At 36.5% G+C, this 27,018-nt stretch overlaps 1 protein-coding gene across 2 annotated transcripts; it reads right to left on the bottom strand.

Moving 5' to 3' along the window:
* Positions 1-7,136: 7,136 nt before the first annotated feature.
* Positions 7,137-16,554, bottom strand: LOC108097764 (solute carrier family 46 member 3). 2 transcript variants are annotated; one of them, XM_017200285.2, is made up of 5 exons: positions 16,173-16,554; positions 10,162-10,543; positions 9,105-9,506; positions 7,986-8,726; positions 7,137-7,917 (listed from the first exon to the last, which is right to left on the bottom strand). In XM_017200285.2, the coding sequence occupies exons 2-5, from the start codon at positions 10,518-10,520 to the stop codon at positions 7,620-7,622; spliced, it is 1,800 nt and encodes a 599-aa protein (XP_017055774.1). In that variant the 5' UTR covers positions 10,521-10,543; positions 16,173-16,554; the 3' UTR covers positions 7,137-7,619. The 2 variants fall into 2 exon arrangements, with proteins under 2 accessions (XP_017055774.1, XP_017055775.1); XM_017200286.2 differs by having other exon boundaries at positions 16,184-16,554.
* Positions 16,555-27,018: the final 10,464 nt, after the last annotated feature.

Here is a 27,018-nt window from a genome sequence, read left to right as displayed (position 1 = left end):
AGGAGAAATGTGTGAAAAAGCAACTTAGTTGATATACAAAAACCAAAGGTAAACTATGCTTAAAATAAAGGTTACAATTCAGAATTCATGTTATATATATTAAAAGTAACTTCTAAGAATACAAAAAGGCTTAATAACATTTTCTGATGTAATCCCAACTCTCAAATTGCAAGGTATCTAAGGGATTGAAAATCAAACTGAACAAACCAGAATGATTATTTATGCCGAAGTCATAAGTTCATTTTCAGATCGAACTCGCATGTTTGGACAAACCGCAGTTGGCCATCCGACTCTTTTCCCAAATCCTTTCATATAAATTCGTTTGCTTGCGTATTAAATTTTCAATTCATTTTCCAAAATAGCTCGACTTACTGCTTTGAAAATGTTCATCGGAATATTTTTGTTATATCTCAGTTTGCCGTTGCTGTGGTTGCTCCTATGTATTTCTAATGAGCCTTATGGCCATCCATTCTGCCCAACCAACCTTCCTATATGTTTGTCTATTTTCTAGTTTTTTTTTTTTTTTGTTTTCATTTAAATGATTTATTTATTTTTGCTCATTGCCCATCGCAAGCTTTTGGCCTGTTTGCCGCAACACACACATCCCTTGCAACCAGGATTGACTTCTACATGGAACGAAATTTCGATGGTTGAGCAGATAAATTCACTGGGAAATGTTCATAAATTCAAATTAACTATGAGCATAAATATTTTGTACTCATTACTCTTAGTAAAACAGGGAGAAAATAAATGAATAGAATCAGATGTGTTTTACATTAAAATGTTTGATTTACAAACTGTTATTTAACAACAAAACCTTAACACAAGTTGGCAATCAAATGAAACATCTCTTTTATTAACCAGCTAATTGAAATAAATAGTTATATATTTATTGTTAAGTCATACATTTTTAGGTATTTAATTTATATACAAGACAACCAATTAGCAGCCAAGAAAAATACTTGTAAACTTGCCCCAAATTAAAAAGTACTCTTAAATTCGGCCTCCTTTTTTGGTAAATTCCCCAAGGAGCTGCCACTCGCAAAGCGGATGTCGAAAAAAGATGTAAGCAAATGAAGAGACCTCCGGCAACAACACTATTTGTATTACTTACTCATTTTATTATTTCGCTTTTTCCCTGTGTGGCCAAAATGCCCCTGCGTCTTGGCCCCGCATTGTTGTGGTTTTGCTTTGGCTGCTGGTGTTTTGGCTGTAATTGTTGCTGGGAAATTGCTTCTGGCATTTGATTTGTACATCATTTTTAACGAAGCATAAAGTTTTCTATACGTATATATATATATATATATGTAAGCGATGTTTTTGGCCAAGAAGAACAGAAACGGAGGTCCGGGAAGAAGGACATGGCAGGACGGACAGAAACACATCCTTGTTGCCCTGGCTCTTGACTCTGTGGCTCCTCCTCCTTCTTACTCCAAATTTCCCCTTGCTCAATTCACTCCTCGTCGAGAGTTAATGAACAAAAAACGTGGCATGCAGATGTATTATTATTATTATTATTATTATTATTATTATTATTTTTGGCCCCGCTTTCCCAAAAATGTTTGCAGTTTCCACTGCACAGCGGTCCGCTTCGCTTTTCTCCGTTTTCCGTTCTCTGCTCCTGACAGAATATTAAATAGGCATTTTCATTCGCTGGGAAACATTAAATCAACCAATTAGAAAATTACAATGCGGAATGCGGAGGACGGAGGACGGAGGACGGCGAAGCGAAGGAAGCAATTGCGGCAAGGGAAAACGGAGGGAAAGCCCAATTTTAATGTAAATTTCACGGTAATGCTGTTTTCCTGTTTGATGGACAAGGGTTTCGTTCAGCTTCTTTGGGTCACATGTGGGTTTTAAGTCAAGACAATGCAAATAATTTATTTAAGTTAAAAGTTAGGATAAGAAAATATAACTTATATAAATATAACTATAAAGGAATGCGAATATAAGAATAGGAAAAATAGTAACATCAAAATTGGAAGCTATTTCCTATACTATAATAATTTAAATATTTTTTGTGGTCACAGGAAAAAAGAAAGCAAAAAGTAAAATGATTAATCAACACCTAATTACGTCAGTAACTTATAAATGAAAAAAGGATAGTTAAGTCAACAAATCAAATGAATATTTTATAGTAATATTTTATAAAATACTTCTATTGAAGAATTAATTGTTATTAGGTTTTTTAAGCAAATAAATGAATATTATACATTAACGAAAAGATCGTTTTTGAGTTCGAATCCACCTGGTAATACATTATTCCGCTCCCACACTCCCGAAAACACAATTTCCACATGTCGCAGCAGCAATTAGTTCCCATCGATCGATCGATCCATCGCCTTGCCCGGAATCTTGGGAGCAAACGAACCGAAAACGAGAAGACTTCATCGGGAGATTTGGGCAAATCTTTAGCTGCTTGGATCACCAGTTCGTTGGCATCGAAGCGTTTCATACGGAGGCTTCCGTTCCTCTCCGTTCCGCTTGCCCCAACTCAAGTGGCACCGACCAAGGCGATGCAGCGATGCCACAATGCAGCATCCCAAACTCAAGTGCACCTTCCCATCGGCATCATCATCATCACCATCATCATTATCATCATCATCATCATCATCATCATTGGCATCGGCATCGGCATCACCATTCAGCCTCATCAGCGTTCTCATTCTCGGCGTCTTTATCGATGGGAGACTATCGGAAAATCACGTAATGGGCACGTAGGCCAAATATTTACTTAAGCCCAAGTTGTGAGGAGAACAGAGGGGGGGAGGAGTGAGGAGGGGAGGGTCGCAACGGGGGCCACGTTAATGTTGTGGTGGCAAACCAATTGACTTCACAAGCGAACTCCAGCAAAAGGCGACTCGAGCAGCGCAGAGGAAACCGGGAGGCGTGAACACGAGTGGCAGGGGCAAATGGAGGCTTCCCCCTGCAATTCATTGACTAATTGCCCGCATCGAATGCAGCTCACTGTTTCAGCAGTTTTCTTTTCCATTTCTTTTGGATTTAAATCACTTCTACTAATGTATACATAAACTATAATATAGTTAGAAACGTTAGCCTTCACCAATTTGATCTGAGTTCCAATATGAGATGCGTGAAAATTATTGACCTACATTGAAATTGAATATTTCCGAAGTTTCTGGAAGGATGGCCCATGACTTTATAAATTTCAGTAAGATCTCAAAGTAGCCTAACACTTAGCAATTTTTATTAGTTAACTAAAGGAACTGCATTTAGATTTTTCAAATTGGTGACCCAAAACTGCACTGTGTCAATTTTAATCCGATCCTCAAAACTTTTGTGATCGATATCCTAAATTAAACGCATGTTTTTTGCTTTTTTTTTTTTAATTTGTTAACCTCTTTTTAAGTCAGATATTTTCAAGTTTCAAAGTATGTATTTGTATTCAGTATAACTCCGATTTCAACTACATTTACTCCTTTTTATCATTAGTTTGATTATTCAACTTGGTTTCTTTCAGTGAATCCTACATATGTCCGACTGCAAGTGCAACATCAGTTGAATTTTGACTTTGGGGGCCTGAGGATGTGACTGAGATTCCAGGATGCGGGCCTTCAAATAAGGAACTCCTGAGTTGACTTTGCATTTCGGGGATTTTAATGGGTGGGTGGTTCGGTTATTCCTTTGAGGACCACCCGCAGCAAGCGGACCTCGAGCAATTCCATTGATTAGGATATATATAAGTATATACCATAGTACCATAGTACATGCATCAATTTGAGGCAGCCAGCCGAGTTGGGCTTCCACAACGAGAATCCTCTTGAGGAAATTGCCGCAGTCCAAACCAAATAAAACCTTTGCCACCCTCGAGTGTGTGGCAAGTATCAAAGTCAAAGAGATGTGAAGTGGCAAGAAGAAAAGCGGGAAAACAACGGAGGGGGCAGAAGGGGGAGTGGGTAAAAATGTGGGTTAGAAGCGGAGGTGGCAAGTATTTTGCACTAAAAGCGAAACTACTTAGCATTTGCCATCGAAGTCGGACTCGAAATGCGGAGTTAGCCAGGCGGAAACGGAAACAGCCAAAGAAACAGAAACAGAAGCGGAAACGGTGGAAAGGGAAACGAAAAGGGGAGTGAGAGAGGGGAGGGGAAAAGGGGAAGGGAGAAAGGAGAAAGGAGAAGGAGAAAGCGAAAGCCCAGACTGAGGAATGAGGTCAAGAGACAAAATAGGCTTACTGACATTTGTGTCCGACTTTCACTGCCTCACATCTACATGTGTATATAAGTATGTGTGTATATGTGTGCGTGTATGTGGAAAGTGGGTGAGCCACCCTCTGCGGGAATTTAACGGTCAAATCCCTTGACTTTAGCCTGCCCAGAAAAATATTTCCCGAGGTTCTTTAACCTTTGCTTCGCTTCCTGCAGATTTTCACACACCCAGCACTCGAGAAAGGATCAAGGGGATCTTAAATACAAGTTAAGAATGTTAAAAGGAAAAAAAAATAAAATAATTTCAACCCACTCTTTATCCCAATATAATATTTTTTATATAATATATATTATAAAGAAAGCATTTTAACAGTAAGTATACAAATAAATACAACAGTAATTTGTGTTTATATAACTCAAATTCCAATAATATAAACCATATTATTTACACCTATTTTAAATTTAAAATTTAATAATAATCTGCTAAAAAGAAATGTTGAATGCAATTTAACACCTTTATACTATATTTATAAGATATCCTTTTAATATTTTGTTCCATTAAAGAATGCATTCAATTCAAAAGAAAAAAAATTAAATGGGTATATTTAAGTCTCGATGAAAAATCCTTCGTTTTTTCCCATCTTTTTATGTACTTTTTTTTTGGGGAGATTGGATGGTTGATGGGTTGGCTGCGCTTACGCTTAATTAACTCGTTTGATGCCAAAGAAATCCATATGGAGATGGCCATTTTGGTTGACCGCTTTTGGCCTCCTCCCTTTTACTTTGCATTTGGACTTGGCTGCTGATGGGGATTCGTATTTGGATTCGGAATTGGATTTGATTAACCGATAGAATTCCTTTGATTTATACAACGGCCAGTAGTGGGTGAGTGGGGAAAATAGCGTATTAATTATGGGGAGTGCTCCATTCATCTCCCTTGAAAAACATGCTGCGGAACATGTTAAATGAACAGTTTACTGTGAAATTGTCAAGAAAATGCGTGTTTAAGCCAGATTAAATGCAGCTCGCAACTGATTTATGGCCATGTTGTTGTGCTGCCCCCACTTCACACACTCGAAATTCGGATTCGGATTCGGATTGGTTGCGCCGAGGCATTGTTTACTCCAATTATTTATGGGTCAACGAATCATCTTAAACAAGTCGACGGGAGAAGGCAGCGAAAACAAAGGCCGCAATAATAGGGCCGATATCAAATTTCCACTCAGAAATCATCGCAGCAACATGTTGGTAAGTTTTTTTTTTCTTTTTTTGATGTTTTTTTTTTTTTGGTTGACTCCACATGTTGCTGGGCAGGCAAACTGGTAAAAGATGCTTGAATCTCCGATCAAGTGGGCGGTAAAAAGGCGGAAGGGGGCGTGTCCCAGGTGGGCGGCGGTATCGAAAAAGTAATTAAAGGCGAGCGACGACGATGCTAAATGGTAAATGGTAAATGGTAAATGCTGATGCCAGTCGCAGTTAAAAGCTGCCCCCAAAATGCCACGCCCCCGTCTCCCGAAAAAAAGTCCTGTCAAGTGCAATACGTGCCACGTGCATGGGGCCAAAAACAAAAATGCCCGCCCAGCAAAATGTGGCAGAGGAAACAAGTTGGAAGAAGTTGTTCTATTGCATAATGCAGCGACCTGGAAATGCTCTAAAAATTTTTTGGGAATAAATAGAATTACATAGTTCCAAAACTTAGATTATTAAGTTCCCAAAATATATAATAATATAACATAGCTATTTATTATAGTTGATAGGATCGAAAGACTCTTTCATTTGCTTTGTTTTAATTTAAGTAAATATAATTACACAAAAATTGTAAAAAGTGTATAAAACAATTTAATTAAACTTAGTAGAATTTCACAAAAAATATAATAGTAGAACAGCTCTTAATAATAAAATGATGCATAACATCTAAGCAAAAGTTAGTTAATTAAATTTATTTATTAAGAGGGATCAGCCAAGATTATAAAAGTGCAAATTAAAAATCAAGAGTTGAGATATTTCTTTTGCATGATAAAATTATTACAAATATAAACTTAGTTAAAAAAGACAGTGAAACTAATGTTTATTTTTGGTGTAAAAAGCCCATCCATCTCCTTTTCGAACTGCCAAACTCCATTTTAGATCGTCGGTCGGAATTCCTTGCAAATGTACTGGCAAGCGGCGCACAAATTCCAGTTGTGCAATCATTTTGCGGGTTCCATTTCCGCGATTGGGGCACAGGCGATTCGAAACTTATCACACAGTTAATGCACTCGCAACCTTTCGGTGGCGCCACCGCAAAAAGGGCAACAATGCCAACAAAAACGTGCAACAAGGGGGCCGAGTACAAAACACAGATACAAAACGCATCCGTTTTGTGCAACGTAATCGACAATTATCAGCGACATGAGCAAACCAATTGTCCAGTGTCCGCAGTCTGAAATGTCTACCCCTGCCTTCTCCGTCCTCCTTTCTCCTCACTCCCCTTTCGTCCTTCGTCCTGGCATCCTGTTTACGTGCAGGAAGAGAGACAGAGAGCGATAGGCTCGCGGGCAGGACTCCATTTAACGGCCAACCAGCTCATCTGTGTGTGTAATTGTTTGGCAGCGACACTGATTACGGTGTCCAAAAACAAACACCAACCTACAAAATATAATTATTTTTGAGTTCTAGAATATCCCTTTATAATTCAAAATTACGTGCTAAGGCATGATTTAAATTGCTTTCATGGGAAAATAAATTTATATGCAATTTTTAAAACATTTAACTGCCATCCCTTTCTTTTATTTTGTTAGCTAATACACAAAACAAAATTTTTTTTGGTTCCGGAATATCTATTTTGAATTCCCTAATATAAGTTTCTTTCATTGCAAAATCGATCAGATTACCTTTATATTATTTTGTAAACTAGTGTAATAGTCAAATGAAATGTCACGCTTTTTGAACTGTGACCTCCGCTTCAAATATCCAAAGTTTAGCCAACCGTTTCGGACAATATTACATTTATTAAATTCTTCTTAACGCTCCTTAAAAACTAAGCACAAAAAAAAAAGGAAATTATAAAAATAACAAATCGTAGTAAGATACGATAATTACAACGAAAACGAAGATACATTTAGAGGCTTATGGCTAAATAAAAAAAGGTAATATTTGTAATTGTACACATTTGTTAGGTGAATAGGAATATGATTAGGTGTGGGTTCGAAAATAAGACGGGAAGTTCTTTTAAAGTTTTAAAAGCATTTTCAAATAGATATATTTATCGTTTTATCAAATTCATCCAGTTATATACGATGTAGTTCACGAAAAAAAGGTTCTTTAAGGGATTCTATTTGCAATGCATTTTCTTTTTCGAACCTACAAAATAGAGTTTCATATCGAATTCGTTTGGAATCGTGATTCCTACTCCTGCGGAATGTGAGTATGTACATGAGGTTGGAATTGCCATGGATCCCGTTCTCATCTCGCCTAACAGTCCTTGACCTTGACCTTGACCTCCTCCTGAACGAATCCCTGGTTTTCGATGCCTCTCTCGAGGGGTCGCGAGTTGACAGGATTACCATTTGCAGGTGGCGACGGTTCGGTGTGCTCCAAGGACTCGTGTATCACATTGGCTATGATGCCGTTCATCTGACCCTTGGCCTCGCTGGCCAAGACTAAAGCCTCGATGGCATTGATGTTGCCATTGGGATCCTTCACGGAGGCACTTTCCGCATCCGCAGAAGCCAGCTTTCTTCGCTGTTTCACTTGGAAGTGGTACATCCATCTAATAAATAATTTATATTAAATATTATATATATATATTTTAAAAGAGAAACCCTATCAAAAACTCACAGGAATATAAACACAGAGAACAAGGTTAAACCGCCGCCGAGCAGGAAAAATGCACCTGGCAATACTCTCAAAGTAGCTGCATACAAAGTCGTGTACATGGGTGCAAATACCATTGGCATTAGGGCTTCGGCCACTCCAAAAAGCGAATTAACCTTGCCCAATTCATCCTTGGAAACCAATTTGGTGGCTATCGATCTCATGGCAATGAAGGCGGTGCCATTGAAGATCTCAACGAGTCCACCCAAGTACATGTGCCACGGCAGCGTGGCAAATGCGTACACAAAGGACGAAAGGATCTTCGAGGTGCTGGAAAGGACACCCACCAGAGCATCATCGATGTTCAGTTTGTGGGACAAAACACCCACGCAGAAGATAACTCCAATTAAGCCAGTGAACATCGCATATGTGGAGAAGAAACTGAACTCCACTTCCGACCAATTGAAACGGAATCGGGTGAACAAATAGGACACCGCCATTTCTCCGTGAAGAGGTCCTATGATCACCATCACCACGATCATCAGAAGGATAACCCGCTTGCGTCGCTGGTTCTCTCCCTTCTTGAAGGCCACTCGGAAGGTCTGCACCACGTGCTCCTTGTCGAAGAAGTCGGCCAGGAGACTCTTCTGCTCCGCACTCTTCTCCGGTCGGGCGACCGGTTCTTCCAGGAAGAAGAATCCGTACACGAAGGCGATCACGTAGAAGGCGGCCGAGATCGAAAACACACCATAGAAGCCTATTTGCCTGCGGATCATATTTAAACCAGGTTAGTCAATGGTTAAAGTAGAAATTGAGAGCATAAATAGGGTCTTTACAGAGATTCTACGGTTGTATTTCTAATTATAATTATAATATAATAATTTAATATAATTATACAATAAATAAAAGTAGTGATTTAGCTCTAGTAAAAAATGTATTTTTTTAAATATTTGGTTTCTCTTTATATTGAACAATAAATAGTTCAAGATAAAATGATTAAGCTAAATGTCACTGTATAAAATACAGTGTATACTTATGATTATATTTTAAAGAATACGTATGGAATATATTTACTAATATTTTGTATACATTTTGCATAAAACATTCTAGTTAATTATATTCTATAACCAGAAAGGCACTCACTTGAGCAGGACTCCGCTGAAGGCCATTCCGATGGGCACGCCCACCGAGAAGCAGACGTTGAGGATGCCGATCCTGAGGGTGCGATCCTCCTCGGTGGTGATGTCCGCTATGTAGCTGAAGACCCCCATCAGCATGGTGAACCATCCGCCGCTGAGGGAGGGGAAGATGGCCTCCGTTAGGGCGGCCACCTCCATGGGCGTCTGCTCGAAGTAGACGCAGAGCATCAGGCCCACCACCCCGAGGAACTCCCCCACCACCGGGATCAGGATGCAGGGCTTCCTCCTCCGATGGCGATCGCTCCACGATCCCCAGAAGAGGATCAGCAGGCAGGGGAACAGCGACTGGATCACCGTCTTCCACGCCGCCATTCGCGCCACCATCTGCTGCACCGTCTCCTCCTCACTGGAATATAAATTGAATTTAGTTGATGAAGCACATAAACACCACCTAACTAACAGGAAAAGCAAGTTTAAATTGTGGGTAATTGAAATGTAAAATTCATTTTAAGGAAAAGCCTTAACAACTTCTTACTAAGAGAAACAAATAAAATATATTAATAATTTAAAGTCTCATGTTTAGTATAATTAAATTGAATTATATTAATTTAAATTGTAAAATAGTTGAAAAGAAAGAACGCATACATATCTGTAGAATTCTTTACACTTACTTAATATTTTTATAACCTTGTTAATGTATCCAAAACCATTGAAACCAGACAACAAATAAATAGGAAAAATAAAAACCAAATAAAAGAATAGGGAATCAGAAAATAGTATAAATAAAAAAAAAAAGTTGAACTGATTTTATCTCCTCTGATAAATAATTACACTTTAGTAACTTTACAAAAATTGAAGTTTAAATTATGTAAATTTAAAAATTGCCTAAAGGCATACTGTAATTGAAATGCTTTTACTGTCCGGAATACAGTGCTGCATACTTTGGGGACCCTTTGAATAATTTTCCGATACAAAAATATTAAAAATATGAATATGGTACTATTATGGTAATATTGTCATATATTGAATATTATGAATTGTTTATAAAAAGTATAACTTACAGTGTGTAGTTGGCTGTTTGTCGGCGGGTGAGAGCATCGCAAACCTCGTCCCCATAGGCCATGTTGACGCGACAGGCCTTCTCCAGATTGAGATTCTGGGTGGCCAAGTTGGAGAGGACGCTGGGCATGATGTAGGCGGCCAGGATCGGTTCCACGGTGATGTTGTTGGCCACCAGACGGATCTTCTCCCGCCAGGTTCGTTTCGACGGCGGAGTCACTGTGGCATTTTCCTTTTCCTTGTTAGTCGTCGATTTTTCCACATTGGTGGAAAGAGTCGTAGTTGCCGGAGGAGGTGGTGCATGATTCACCGTGTACTTCGCATATGTGGCATCGTCCAGGCTCCCGTCCTTGGGTGACATCCTGATGGCAGGGTGAAAAAAATCTGCAGAGAAATATTTAAAATTAATAACAAATATCCAATAAAATAGATCACATAAAGGTAACCATATTTATCAAAGGAAATATTATATAGTTTTTTAAATATTCTACAAATTTTTTTTTAAAGCATATACCACATTAAATGTTCTTAGTGTTTTTAAATCATATTTAGGTATAACTAAATTTTTAGAAAATTGTTTTTAAATTAAACAAACTCATGAAAATAATGGTTTAAATATGAAATATCATCGTACATTTTTAACTCAATAATTTTACACTTTAACAAAAAGAATTCAATACTTGTGTCATATAACAAACAAAACAATCACAAATTGCAAATAATTGAACATTTTTTTGCAACAACTAACCATTTGAAATAAAGTTGGATGTACAATTTAATTTAGTGAGTGCTCATTGAATTCGCAATTGCAATTAAAGTTGCTAAAACTTAATGCGAGTCTTTAATTGAACGGATTTTAATGAAGGCAACTAACCTATTTTATACCTAATTTGGTCTGGCTTCCCCCTAAAAAGTTAATTTGCTGTCGCTATCTAAATTGAATTGTCATAAACACGGAATTGATAAATTTAATTAAAAGCACATTACCAAGGTTCTTTGCACTGTAAATCTTTTATCTGCGTTTATTATCACAGTTGCTCCCTTGTCTTAATTGCGCTCTTCATTATACATTTACGAAATTATATTGTCATTTTGAAATTTAATGCGTTGGATAATTCTAGAGAATTTCGCAGTTACAAAATTATTTTGTCTTTTGTAATTTATTGAAGTTAATTTGGTAGAACATTTTAAATAATTTTTAATTGATTTGCCTGCATGTTAAGATGATTTCTTTTCATCTGACAGCCCAGTTAAGCTTGTTTTTCGGAAAAGTCAATCAATTTGAGTTGTAAACATGCAATCTTTGCCTTAGAAACATTATCATCATTGCGGGGAACTCCAAGCAGGTGTTTGCTCTCCATTTTGGAGCCATTTTTGAAAACCCAGCATCCGCTTGTAATTCGCTAATGAAGCGAGTTGGAAAAACATGGCCATCATGTATCATCCGATGCCAGAAATATAATTAGTGGAACTCCGATCGGTAGGAACACAATCTCCGGGTCTGCAGCTTTATCTTTTGAGGGCCTGGGATTTGGAAATCCCAGACAACGACGACGTTTTCGTTTTTCACCTTGCTTGCCTTTTTTTTTTTTTTTGTTGGCATTTTTTGTTGCGTTGTATTGTTGCTTTTAATTGTTTTGCCTAGTGCATTTGTTTTTTTTTCCCCGTTTAAAGTGTTTACACAATTGTTGCCACATCTTGGCTTAATGCATATGCCTGTCTATATTCCGATCGAGAAAGGGGTTCCACAACTCACCTTCCCCAGAAAACCATCCGCTGCACTTCACGTGCCAAGCGCAATAACCTTATCGCTAAATTGGTCAAGAAGATATATTGAATATATCTTCGAATACTTGCGGAAGGAGAACTGTATGGGTAGTTTTAAAATGTATGTTACATTTACCAATTTAATCATAAAATTAGATTCAATCTGTTATTAAAACAAATATTATTAAACAAATTTTGAGATAACAAAACTCGTGTTCATTAAACAGCTTTTTAAAATATATATTATAAATTTTATCAAAATGTATATACAACAATTTATATGCAATTAAACAGCTATTTAAACTATTTCTGCAAAAATAAATATGTTGTACAAGGTATTATCTCAATCTGTTATTAAAACAAATATTATTAAACAAATTTTGAGATAACAAAACTCGTGCTCATTAAACAGCTTTTTAAAATAAATATTATCAATTTTATCAAAATATATATAAAACAATTTATATGCAATTAAACAGCTATTTAAACTATTTCTGCAAAAATAAATTTGTTGTACAAGGTGTTATCTCAGTGTTTATTATATAATTCATATAAAAACATGTTCTCAAAATGTTTTTTACTTTATGTATGTCATATAAAGCTTTCACTATTTTGCTAATATTATTTATCAGAGAGGAATTGAATTGAATTAAAATTCCTCTTTTCCGGTGGTTTCCCCATCGACAAGCGTTTCAATTTAATTGCCATGACATTCGCGAATCTCGACTTTGGCACAGAATTAAAATTACCCAAAATTAGGCAAAGCTAATTGACCTTGACAGGTGAACACACACACAGACGAACACACACCTAGATATCTTGGCCATAAAGTGCATCACTGACCGTTTTAATTCCAAACATTCGTCCGGCGATGACGCAGTCGGGTTAAATGTTTAGAAAAATTCATAGAAATCCGAGGCGAACAAAGTTCAGACTCAGATTCGTATAAATGGGGTACAGTGAACCCCGAAAACAATGGCCGAGAAAGTTGAGCTAACTAATTAAAAGCACACTAATTGCAATTCTCTTGAAAATGTGTTCGCACTTGCTAGTTTTTCCTGTACCTAATTGTCTTGTTTAGATATAAATAGAAATTGTGAGTCTAGTTTTTCCGGGTAAAATGGTGTATAGTTAGGCAGAACTGGAAAAGATTTCAGTGATTTAAATAAAATTTAATTTAAATTTAATTACCAAGCAGTGGTTAATATTTGGAGGGGGTTTTATTCTAGTTTTTTTTTTTTAGCAAACTCATTCAAAAGCGCACAACCTTTAAGGTTAACCCAAAGATTTTAGTCAACTGCAAATCTTAGCTAATTGCTCGTGAATTCTTGAAGAATCGTCGTCATTGAAGAGAGCTCTTGACATTGAGCTTCGTTCGGATCTTGAGCTAGATTGCAATTTCTTCGCCCACTCTGCACTTTCTGCGGAAAAGCCGCCGAATGCCGCCCACTCAAACGTGCGATGAACTCAATTAATGTTGCCGAGCAGGAAGGAGTGGAAACATTCGGCGGCATTGAGGTCATTTGGGCCGTCGATCGGTCACGTCAACAAGTGTTGGCCCCCTCGATTTGGCCACCAATCAACTCGTCTCTGTATTCGCATTCGCCGTCGATTGAGTGGCATACTAACTAGCCTAATCGATGGTTATGGCCATGTGCAGCTCCAGGAAGCGTTTGTTCAGTTGGTCTTCGCCACATGCCTTTCCAGGGAGCGGTGCACTGAGCGAAAATCCCTAGCATTTTATTGGAAATGAAAGCTAAGGGCTTGCAGTTAATCTTAGGGGAAAACTTGTAAAAGGAATACTTCCAAAATTACGGCCTGAACTTTTCCTTTAATTAAGTGCATTTTATTTATTAGAAAAAAATATTTTAACATGGTGATTTGTTACCCTTAGTTAAACAAAGCAATTTCGTTTCGAATAATTAATTTAATGTTATATAAAAAAAACCATAACCTTTGTTTTTATTTGGAAAGACAAAATTACCATTAATTTATTCTCTTTTTCCTTTTTATTTTTAAAATCCATACTTTGGTGAGTTACGCACCAAAAAATAATTAAATTCATGCATTCAAAATTGCCTTCTCTATTTTTTATTAGGCAGTTTAATTTTCGGTTAATTATAACCCAAAACTTATTATGGGTTTCTGGGAAAGGTAATGTACTAAATATTACCTCATATTCGATATGTCATGCTGACATAGGTGATGTTTTCAGCACGGGGACACAAACAATTTTGATACTTCCCACGATATGATTCACAAGCCACGACAAAAGAAACAAATTAGAGACGAATTACAGCAATTATTGTCAAATATTTGGCGAGTGCCTATCTTATTTGCTATTGCCATTGTGTTATTATTTAATTTTCTAATCTTTGTTTAATTTTGTTTTCGGTTTTCGGTTGCGTTTCGGCAAAAGTTGTTGCCGTTTTTGCTCATTTCCGGCTGTTTGACAAAACTTTTCACACAAGCGAATCGAACGAGCGATGGCGCTCCAAATTACCCATTTACGTTATTAATTGCATGTCTATGACAGATACAATTAGATATATGAGTGTGGCATCGCAGATACGCCGACACACGAATACGAATACGAAAACGGTTACTGAGATACAGAAATACTACGAAATATACGGCGGAGTCTGTCCGTGACACAAACAAAGTTCTGCTTTAGTCGGTCCACTAAATTGGAAATAATTAAATACAATTAGCCGGCGAAAAAAGAGCAACTTTTCTTCTCGGATTTATTTATGCACAATTCAATGGCCAAATTAGCCGCTAAAAATATTTAGAGACTCGTGGACACACGAACGTAAGCTGGAATTACTATATACTAATAGTCCTTGTGCACAGAAAACAATTTTGAAATTGTAAATCATACACAGCATGCATAAAATGGTACATATTTTAAATCTCCTAGCCAGGTAGAAACCATATTTTTTTTTCTCTGTGCACCTCTAAGCAAATCGCGGAAGTTCCGGAAACTGATAAAAAAAAAAAAAAGAGAAACTGATAAAAATAAAGCTGGAGCTGTGATGCTGCCGCCTCAATGGAAACAGACTAGCAAAACAAAACTTGGCGAAAAATAAATAAAGAAACCTATGGACGAATGCGCCGACTATTAGATACCCGCTATTAAATATGATATTATATTAGAAAATATTATATTAGAAAATAAATATGATAATATATATAATATATTGCAAATACTCTAGATTTTTGTGGGGCTTAAGAAATTTGGGAGTTGTAAAAAATACAGTCAAAAAATGTTTAGTTTCCCTCAATATCTCTTAAATGATCTTTCCACAAAAACAATATTCTTTACGAGTTACGAGTACAAATCTCTATTCGTCGGTGATCAAAATAATGATAAACGAACCACTAATTTGGGCAATCAAACAATAGCGAAAAGCACGGATCTCATTTTGCAATAGCGACCGAAATCGCCACAGTAAATGTGAAAACAACCAAATTTAGAATAAATTAAATGCGATTTGCGTAAATTTATTCAGACCGTAATTATAATTAATTGGGTTTGACAAATAGCCGAGGATGGTACGAGATTGTCACCGAAATATTAGATTCAAGAAAGGGTTGTCAAAAAATATTCAGTAACATAAATCAAGCACAACAAAATGTAGCTTTTGAAAATGTATCTTTAAATGAAATAGATCACCTTTTATAATGCGAATTTATGTAGCAAAACCTTTTAAAATATTCACTTAAAAATTTTAATTTTCAAAGGCTCAGAGGTTGATATTTTTTTATATAATTGAAAGACTTGATAAGATTTTAAAAGAGCTGTTTGATTTTAGTAAACGGGTTTTCAATGTGTTTTTTGTTTATTTTTTGCTTACACTCACAGCACGAAAAAGTAAAAAGATTTATTTTGGAGCTTAGTGAAAATCAAATATTCGATTAGGTCTTTAAAAATACACAGTTGCACTATATATATTTATATATTTGGATTTTTTCGACAACCCTATGCGAAAGGGACGCGAATAGCGGAGAAAACTGAGAGGGCGCATGATGATGGTCAAACAAGCGGATTTGATTTAATTTACATGTCGTTAATAAAATTAGTAAAAAAGCAAGACACACACGCACACAAGCACACATATACACGTTTGAAAAAAAAATAAAACACACACACACACAGAAATGGGGAATAGATGCTGTAAGCAATTGCTTGCTACACTTGCGGAAATCCCCGAACGATTTCCCCCGATTTTCCACCTGATTTTACCTGAGACTCACTGAGTTGCTCCTTTCGCTTTCGATTTCGTTTTTCCAACTCTTGTTTTTCTTTTTCTTTTTTGTTGTTCTTTTTTTTTTTTTTTGTTAGCTTGTTGTCTAATCGCAGTTGTTTTTTGTTTGCCCGCAATCACCTACATTTACACGGCTGCAGCTGCACTTGGATCGCTTTTTGGGATCGCTTTTGGGAATGGAAATGGGAATGGGAATCGGATTCGGATTCGGATTCGGAATGGGAATTGAATTAAGAGTCCAGCAAGTGAAGCGACAGCGAAAAAAAAACAGTGTGTTGTGCCTTCTGTGTTTATTCAGACGATACTTTCGGCTTAACGAGCTGTGCTTTCGGTGTCTAAACCATCGGCGTTGAGCTGAACTCGGCGACTAAAATAATTCGTATTGAATTTGATGAGTTTCGCTGGCCAGCCGCCGCACGGTAAAACGCCGCCGCACAATGGGGCAAGCTATCATTTCAAGCGGTACTCACAATTTACCCAAAAATCAAGCTTTATTTACAATTAAAATTATTAAAAAAAAAAATGAAAAATAGCAAATACAAAGGGAAATGGAAAAAATATTATTTGGTAATAAATAAAAAAAGTAAATTGTTTTGTAAAACACCAGAAAATGTATATTATTTAAGGCACTTTGTTGGAGAAAATTGAGTTTTTATCTTTATTATGCCGGCAGTCCCAAGACAAATAATGTGAGTTCGTTTAAGTCAGTTATTACCTAGATAAGAAATTTCAAAAGGGATTCAGGAAATACAACATTTCTTTTTTAATTACACATATACATTTTTAACATTTGCAAGCAAATTACTTTTTACAATACATAAATGAAAGTGAGAATGTGGTAAGGCAAGTTCTTTGACTTAAAAGTCAAATATTAAATATTTACAGATAACCTTTAGATTATACAAACTTTTAAAAACACTTGAGAATTGTAATAACAGCTATTTAATGTTTAAATATTGTTTTAGCAAATGATATAGTATAACACTATGAAGTTAAAAATTAATATTTTTACAGATGTTTAAAATTATTGTTTTATTATTTGCATTTTACATAAAAAAAACGGTTGTATGTCCCATTGTGCGCTGCCTCTGCCGACGTCGCTGGCGGTGGGTGAGTGGGTGGGTGGGCGCAATGGGCGGTCGGGCGGTACGATCAGCCCGCGGGCAGCGCTGCCGGCGACGAAGCACACTGAAACAGAAAGCGGAGATACAGGTGGGCACTCAGGTGGGATGAAGCCACCGATCCTCCTTTTATTCGCACATATGCTATCACAACTGCAGATCCAAAAAAAAAAAAAATTTCTTTGGAAACGATATCAATGGGTATCAAAACAGAAACTTCCCCGGCAGACCAGTTCTCTACTTCGAAGCCAAAAAAACGGAGCTATCTTATTTAAATATTACAAAAAATACAAATCATGATTTCGCAATGTGGAAAGAGGAAAAAAATATAAAGGCCATTCGATCGCTTGTTGTCTTTTTCATAAAAAAAAGTAAAAAACATATAAACGAAAACCAAAGCAAAACAAACAAAAACCTTTTTTGGCTAGGTAATTTTGTAGATAAAAATAGTTTTATTGTCGGCTATCAAATAATGTTTTCTATGTTTTAAATATTTATTAGTGAAAAGGTAATTTATACATATGGATATATGAACTCAAAATTAACTAATAAACCTGCTCATCTTTAAACATTTTTTTCAATTTAAAACAATTAGACTGCAATTACTTTCCCCTAAAAGGCATTTAATGTGTGTGTATAACTACCGAATCATTTCATATTATTTATTTAATAGTTACATAAATTGTTACGTCAAAATATAAGTCTTTAAATTCTATTAATATTTTTCCTAGTAGTTTCATTTCTGCGAAAAGGCCAAAGTACAATAGTGCCTGAAATTTACCAACAATTAACAATGTTAAAATGTTATTAGTACTTTGGTCATATCTCACGACATAAAGCAAATGAAATGTTGCTGGGGAAACACACAGGTGAAATGGGATAAGTGATCAATCACGAATCAATATAAATAATTGTACATGCAACCAGTTATCATGAAAAAATAACAAATTAGGCAGAAATTAATACTAAACTTTCGTTTCATTGTCCTCAGTTTTCAAAGAGTTTCAAAGAATATTAATGTCTGTTAGGAAGGTTACATTTTTCTCAATGATGCCAAGCGAAAAACCTGTAGTTAATCCAGAAGATTTCTGGCTCTCGTTTTGAAAATTTCACATTCAATTAGTACGTTTGATGGATGTTTTCAGACAATTGCAGTTTTCAGCTTGCAACTTGCCACTTGGCGTTTTGCAGCTATCAGCGGCACTTGAGCGGTGGCCATAATTATCGCACTTGCTGCCACTTTTAATAACGCCGGCGATGATTATGATTACGATTACTATGGCGATGACTACGATGATGATGATGATGGGTTTCGCTGGGTGGTGGGGTTAGTGAACGCCTGCTTGGCCTTGACTCACAAACCACAATGCCGCGAAGACCGCAAAAAGCGCATTCATTGACTGCAGACGCTTAGGCTCTTTACCCGACTGCCACAAAAAAAAGTTGCATCAACGATGGCATAGGTACTATGTTCTAACTTAAAATCCATTTTTTGCTAGTTTGCATCATCGAACAAAAAATCAAAAATAAACTAATAATGCAGCTAGTTAGAAATTTTCATAACAAATTTAAAGAGGTATGCCACTTTGAAATAGGATGAAAATTAGAAAAGTTATGGAGTTAAAAGAGCTGGGATCTGGTCACTTTTCTGCAAATCCGTTTTGTGCAAATTTTTAAAGGTCATAAAAAAAGAAAAAACATCGACCAAAAAATGGAAAATAAACTAATGATGCAGCTAGTATTCATAACAAATTTAAAGAGGTATCCCACTTTTAAATAGGATGAAAATTATAAAAGTTATGGAGTTAAAAGGGCTGGGATCTGGTCATTTTTCTGCAAATCCATTTTGTGCAAATTTTTAAAGGTCATAAAAAAAGAAAAAATATCGACCAAAAATGGAAAATAAACTAATGATGCAGCTGGTTAGATATTTTGATAAAAAAAATTATAGAGGTATGCCACTTGTAAATCGGATAAAAATTGGAAAAGTTATAGGCTTAGAAGGCTGCTCACAGTTCTGCAAATTTTTTGCTCATTTTGCAAGGGGCTTATTAATTAATATTTTTATATGTTTTAAGGCGACATTAGCTGGTGTTATACAAATAATGAGGTAATTTAAATGATAGTTAATAGTTTTCAAATAAATTAACAACAGTTTATGTTTCGCTCAATCAATTTTAAGATTGTTTGCCCGCTGCTCATAAACTCTTAATTTTATTTAAATTTTTGCGAGACTTTGTACCTTAGTTAGATGGTTAGTTAGTGAAAAAAGTACCAAGGTACATCTCTGGTACCCAGATCCAACTGGCAAGATCCACGGCGAGTAACTGGCCGTAATGAGATACCGATTAAAATCAGCTTGGCAGGCGAGTCACCCGATCGCAGCACCCGACCCTCCGGTCTGTAATCAAGCAATAATATTTAGTTATTTGGTAACTCAATGCAAAATAACTGGCAAGTGGGCATCGTAGTTGGGCTGCTCCGTGGCTCGGAACGCCTTTGTCCGCTTTTGTGGTGGCAGAGCAGTTGCTGATTAATTTCCAATTGTTATTATGCTCGAACACCCTTCACCACAATATCGCACTTTTGTTCAGCATAATTGCTGCCAAACCCTTGATCGCCAAACAATTGCGATTGCAAGTTGCAAATTGCAAGTTGCAAGTTTCGAGCTTCATCGGCGACATCTGTCATTTTGTGACAGTGGCTCCAATAAATCAATCATACGATATTGATCTATGATTTCCCTTTCACCTGAATCGCCTTACGAAATTACCTGAAACTCAATCCATGCAAATTCTGTTTGACACACTTGGCTATTCAAACCTGTTTGCATTTGCGGAAGAATCTTAAGAAAAAATCATGCATCTGGCAATCGATTAACTCAAATTTATTCACATTTAAGTAGATAGGATAACATCGCAGCAATGGCGTCACATTTTTCAACAACAAAAAAAAAAAAATGAAGAAAACTCTGCTGCTTGTTATATAAATTACGCTATTCGTTTATTATAATTTGCACCCAATTTGCTGGCAATATAAACAAAATCTCTTTTACACTTTCTCCGGATCACACCTATGTGGTGCCGTTGCCCAATTGATTAATTGTGTTGTCGCTAATTAGCCGAATCCATTGACGTTTTGAATATAAATTTGAAAGGTAATTATTGGCCGACGATCATTAGACCAAAACACACAGCGAAGCTACCTTTGCGTCAAGCGAAAGATAAACATGTTTTCTTGATGCAGACTTGATAAAAAAAAAAAACCCCAAAAACAAAGCAAAATAAAAAATGGTAAATATGAGAGAATTGAAATACCCTTGCTGATATTTTAAACACTTCAAAATACAACATAAAGATTTCTTAAATACTTATAAAATGATAATCATATTTTAAATAGGGGGAAGTTTCTATAAGCAATGCGAATTCATTTTCTTGAGTTAATAATTATCTAATATATAGCATACTCGTATTTTTAATTAATAAAGTACTTTTTTGAAACTGCCTTATGATAGCGCAAATACCCATTATTTACTGACAAACCAAAACAACATACATACACTCTTATGGGAACTACCAATAATTTTGGGAAAATTTCGCGACACCGAAAGCCTTTATAAGAGTAGTTATGTTCAGGCACGTGAATGTAAAACATTATTGGGTTAGTTGCGGTGGGGTTTGGGGAGTGTGTTAAAAGCTGGTACGGCGCAACTTGAATGCTTGAATGATTGAATGCCAATGGCAAAAGGAACGCCTCACTGGCGGCGCCAATGAAAACAGTCAACTTCAACAGCGAATTTTGTCTAATTCAGTTCGCGATTCAAAGCCAGTTGACAACAATGACTGGCGGACTTTATGGGTTAGTTGGCCAAAAAAAGAAGAAAAGAAAACAAATACGATTTCCACAATGGGGTTTTTATTTAAATAAAAAAGGCCCCTTTGAGTATTAAAAGGAGTACTTGAAATGAAGGTTTTCTTTAAGATTATTTTAGGGGAATAACGAAAAAAATTTTTAATAATTTTATTGGTAAAAATACACTTTTTTAAAGTCTTTTTTAATTTTTAACATTCACTATTGTTATGTATTTTCTAGGAAACTAATATTTATTAAGAAGATAAGGACTTTAAGTAAAGGTATAAAAAAACGTATATAAAAAGGTTCAGAAACATTCTCTCCCGTTTTCTATCTTCTTGATTAAATATTATATATAATTCCAAGTAAAATATTGTTTAACTAACAGTTTAAGCCCTTGAACCCATCAAATGCCCAGTATAATTGACAGCAACAATAAAGAACAAATAACCAGAATGGCAAATGCCCATGACAGCAAAATCTGACTGGGAACGTTCGTTTCGGTTGTTGCAAATCGCTGTTGTATCATTTGTTGGGTAAACAAATTACAATCTATGTGTATGCAATTTAATAGTAGTAATATACAACTACAATGCAGCCAAGTCACGTCAAACGTGTCAACAATTTTGGACCAACTCTTAAGGGGAATTAACAAATGATATAAAAAGAAAATAAAAATAAAATAATAGATGTATGTTTCCACTGCAAACAGCAGGATTTTATTATATATTTTCATGTTCTGTGTTCGTTAACTTAAAAGCCATAATTCTCCTACGAAATTTCGATGAAATCGATTGCAGTTGAACAATTTAAGCTGCCTGCTGTGCAGTTCATTAATCCTATGGCAAAACCGCATAATTTGCAGCAGCAACAAGTCCAAAGGATGAGATATTACACAGAGAAAAATGTAACCTATATTTATACTAAATTCGTTGAAAGGTAAGAATAAGGAAAATATACTTGAATTCGCATTGCTTTTATTTTTACTGCTCAACCACATATGTACACGAATGTGTACTTTGACCACATAGAGGAAATGTTATAATGATGAAATAATAAAGCCGGAGGACAGGCCAAACAAATCCTTGGGGAGTTCACCCCGCCACTAACACGCACACAAACAAACACACACAAATACAAACACACACGCATCCTGTCAGCAATAACCGTTGATAGTCATAATAAAAAAAAAAAGCCAAAGAAATGGTTCTTGCAGCATCCTGAGGCAAACAAAAGGGGCCACAGGAACAGCGGCTCCTTATCGCCACCAAAAAAATATAAGGGGGGATATAACCCCTTGGGGGAAGGCCCTGTCCGTTCTGTCCGTTCTGTCCGGCAGTTTTCGTTGTTTCGTGTTAAATTGACCGCTCACATGCAACTTGGGGCCATAGAAGACAATAAATATTTATATGTAAATGCCGGCAATATTGTCTCGCTATTGTTCGCATTGGGAAAACAGGGCAGCTCACTAACGTGAACCCGGAGGGTACAGTTCACACTCTGCTAAGTGCACCAGAGGTCGCACTAAAGTAAGCCATTAAGCGTTACAATTCACATGATTCATGGGACGTTTATACAGCATCAAAGTTATAGTGTGTGGAGTTGGTGAATTTAATTTGTAATTTTATATATTCTTTATCAGCATCATAAGAACTTCTTGAGACCAGAAATGTAATAAAATTAAATAATTTAATTAAATATAAGGTAACTTTGTTTAAAAGTATTTGCACTTTATATTAACTATAACTTAACATCAATTACGTTACAGATTTCGTATAGTATACAGCAACCAACATGCCCAAAAGTTGGCAACTCTTTACTATTATTAACTTTAAGTGACTTAACAAAATTTTAAAATCTCTAAATGCCCTTAAATAAATACTTTTGATATAATAATAAATATATTTGTTAAGTACTTCAATTTAATAGATTTTATAGAATTTAATTTTCTACACAAATATTTAAATACTTCTTTTACCGCTCGATAGTTTTTTTTTAAATTCTGGTAGCAGTTGTTTTGCGTGGAAAAAACAACCCGGTTCCGGCGCCAGTTTTAGATTCAGTCTTAAGTTCAGATTCAGGTTCGGATTCAAATTCAGCTCGAGATTCAGCTTCTGCTCCAGCTTCAGCTCCAAGTGACAGAGTCGAGGCTAAGCGACCACTTTAAAGTGCCCTGAACTTGATTAATGAATGGCAGCGCTCTAAAGTATGCTACGTCGTTCAGCAAACACAAACATACACACACTCACTCACACACACACTCAAAGTGTCAACGACACGGTGAAAAAGAAAAAGCAGAAGAAGGAGTGAAAAAAGAAGGCGAAATGAAAGCCCTGAGACTCCTGACATGGCTTAAAATCTGTTTGCCGCGAGGAGCACAAATTGAAATTGGCTCACAACTTGGCAGCTAATTTAATATTTTCACTGAAGAGCTTTGTGGTTCGCATGTGTGTGTATGTGTGTGTGTATGTGTGGGTGTGTGATACACTTATAATTGTCACAGACACGAATATCAAGAAAGTAATAAAGAACATTTAAAAAGTTTACAAAACATTTCAAAGTTTTTTTCAGTAGCAAGTTTTACGTTTTAACTTTGATGGTTCTTGGAAATATTACACAATAATAATCTATATTAAATATAAACGAATTTAATTAGATCATTTATCAAGTTAAATTGCACTCGTTAACATTTCTGCTGCTGTTTAAAATTAATAAATTTTAAAATAGCACTCCCTTTTAATATAAAGATATTTAATTTTAGCAATCTCCCGACTAATCCAAGCATAATAAGCACCTTCTATTTGGCTCGGTTGCCTCCATGAATTTCTATTTTGGCGTCTTTTGGCTTCCTGGCGGCAACCATTTTTAATGCTTCCTGTGCTTAAATAGATACACGATACTTCTTCATCCCACGAAGGCTCACACATGCCACAAAATCATACGAAGATATATGTATATATAGATATATATATAGACACCTCGGCACACTTTGTGGGTAATTTAAATTTCACCTGATTCGCAATTCGATTCGCCTGCTGCGGTGCTTAAAAACTTGCTGTAATTGAATTGGAAAGATTTCTCATCAGCAGAACAGTGCCATGAAGTTATTCCTTTGAAATATATTTTTCTTTCCTTGATTATATATAAAGAGCATAAAATACAATCCGATTTGAATGGGTTTGCCATCCATTCATCATATTAACCCAATAGTTTCCCCCGCGAAGTTCTCAACTCTTTATGTTGGATCGCATTATGAATAAATTTATTAAGTAATTTATTCAAACGACCATTTATTCATTAGCGTGTGTGTGTGGCATGAAGCTACTTTATTACTAAGTAGAATGTTTTCGAGGGGAAAAGCACTCATACGCCACGTTGGCATTTTGGTATTCCAGACATAAATCAAACTTCGAAATCCAGAGAAACGAAACTCATCTTCCGACACGAACGGACTTCAATTCGGTCCGAGCTTATTTTCGATTTGTGCAACAAATGAAGTGAGAAATTATTTTTATTATTATTTATATTTTCCACTACGGATGCTGATGTGATGATGCCTGCCACCCAGCATTCCGCCTCCCTTGTTCCGATTCTTCCACATCCGCACCGTGGGCAAATCACGTATTCCGAAAAGCAAACAAACGCTGGAGCCCGCATATATAAACAGGCAGAGGAGGGTAGTTATGAAAAGTAAGCAAGTGCGCGGGGGGCAAAAAAAAAAAAAGAAAAGAGAATATAATGCGAGGGGAGGCCAAGCAGCACGAAACACTGGAGCTTCAGCAATTCGAAAAGTAAGCTTCAATTTTTTCTTTTCGGTGGGCGTCCGTCAGTCACATCATTAAAATCGAGCGTGGAGCTCCGATGGCGCCTAATTCGAGTCCTTGCCGCAAGATGTGCTGAAATGTGTGTCCTGGAATGTGGAGAGGGGGAAGGGGGAAATGGAGGGGGAAGGGGAGTGGCACTAGATAGGGACACCCATCCTCCTGAGGCATTCATCAATATGCCAAACATGTTTTGTTATCATCAAATGGAAAATGCTTCATTTTCACGTACGCCAAAACGGAAGAACAGCTCACTGGAAAAAAAGCTTACTATATGTCATTAGAAAAATAAATGATATAGAAATTATAACTAACATTATAACATTTAATTATAATATGTTTATTTTTAGATCGATATTGAAATGAAAAATGTTCTATGAATATCTAACTGATATTGTATATTTTGTATATTTTTTAATTATAATAAAATGGTTTAAATAAATATCCAAAAAAGAATGTTATAATTAATGTTTTTTTTTTACTACTTTAGTAATTTAATTTTACTATCTCGAGGAAAGTTTTTTTATTTTTCAAGAACATTTCAAACATGAATATGAATTTTTTCCTATCTGCAGTTAATACAAAAACAATTTCAGTAGACAGTGTCACTAAAAAGAAGTTGTGAACTTAAAATAACAAAGGAAGGCAACCGGCGGCCGAGCTTTTCTTTTGTTGGCATCGCAAGTTCGACGCCCAGAACGTTAATTCCGTCCCGGGCAATCCATAGTTGTTCCATAGAATTTATTTAGAGTGCAGGACGAGCAACAGGACGAACAGAACGAACAGGATAAGCAGGGAGAGCAGGACCAACAGGCGACTGACAGATAGACAGAGCCACCAAAGACAGGCCGTCAAAGTTGATGGCCTCCAGGCGGAGATGAGTGGAAGTTATCGTTTGAGAATTCCGCAGGTGAATTTCCATCTTCCCAGCTTCCCAGCTCCCCAGTTTTCCCATTTCCCTGACTCCAAATAAGCTTGCAGCATTGCGGCTGGCGGCATCTGCCACCGAAAAAAGCAGCAGAAGAAACTAGCGACGGAACACATAAATTGATTACGAAGACATTTCGCGACAAATTCGGCATATAACACAACAATTCGCTGGGGGAATCGGGGGAAAATCACCCTCGGATTATCGGAGTACCAGACATCAGTTTCCGGAAGCAATATCTACTCGTACTCGCAGATGTGCCAATGGCAATGGATTCTGAATGCCGTAATCTGCGACAGCCTGAGCCAGAAATCTAAAGCTCAATGCCCAAATACCCGATTCTCGGATGGCAAATCAATCGCGACAACTGTTGAGCAAGTCGCCGATGGGGATTCAATGGGGAATCTGGGAACTTGGCTGGAAAAGGAGGATTAACAGGTTGACAATACAGATTGATTTAATCAAAAAAGATTGAATATATATATAAATTTTTATTCTTGTTAAAATACCAACAGAATACCTGTGTCTTTAGTCTCATTCACAAAATTGGAAAAGAAATGTAGTCTGTACAGAATAATAATTTTAAGAAAAAAATTACACCATAAGATGATTAATATTAGAGGAGAGAATTTGTATATAGATTGTTTTACTTTTTATACCCTTGCAGAGCAAAAGGGTATTATAATTTCAGTCAGAAGTTTGCAACGCAGTGAAGGAGACACCTCAGACCCCATAAAGTATATATATTCTTGATCAGCATCACGAGCAGAATCGGAATCCGCCTGTACGTCTGTCCGTCTGTCCGTCTGTCCGTCTGTCCGTCTGTCCGTCTGTCCGTCTGTCCGTCTGTCCGTCTGTCCATCTGTCCGTCTGTCCGTCTGTCCGTCTGTCCGTCTGTCCGTTTCCGCGCAAACTAGTCTCTCAGTTTTAAAGCTATCGTGCTGAAACTTTCCCAAAAGTTGTGTAGTTGTTGCACGCAGTATATAAGTCGGAACGAGCCGGATCGGCCGACTATATCGGATAGCTCCAATACAAGGGAATGAAATAAAAAATTCTCACTCTGTTGTTTTTGATCAGATCGACTTGATTTCTTCTAGATGGC

This window comes from Drosophila ficusphila, unplaced genomic scaffold (assembly GCF_018152265.1).
Source record: "Drosophila ficusphila isolate 14025-0441.05 unplaced genomic scaffold, ASM1815226v1 contig_197, whole genome shotgun sequence".
NCBI classification, from domain to species: domain Eukaryota; kingdom Metazoa; phylum Arthropoda; class Insecta; order Diptera; family Drosophilidae; genus Drosophila; species Drosophila ficusphila.
Note: the sequence above shows the minus strand (reverse complement) of the source record. Positions and strands in the feature narration are given on the sequence as shown.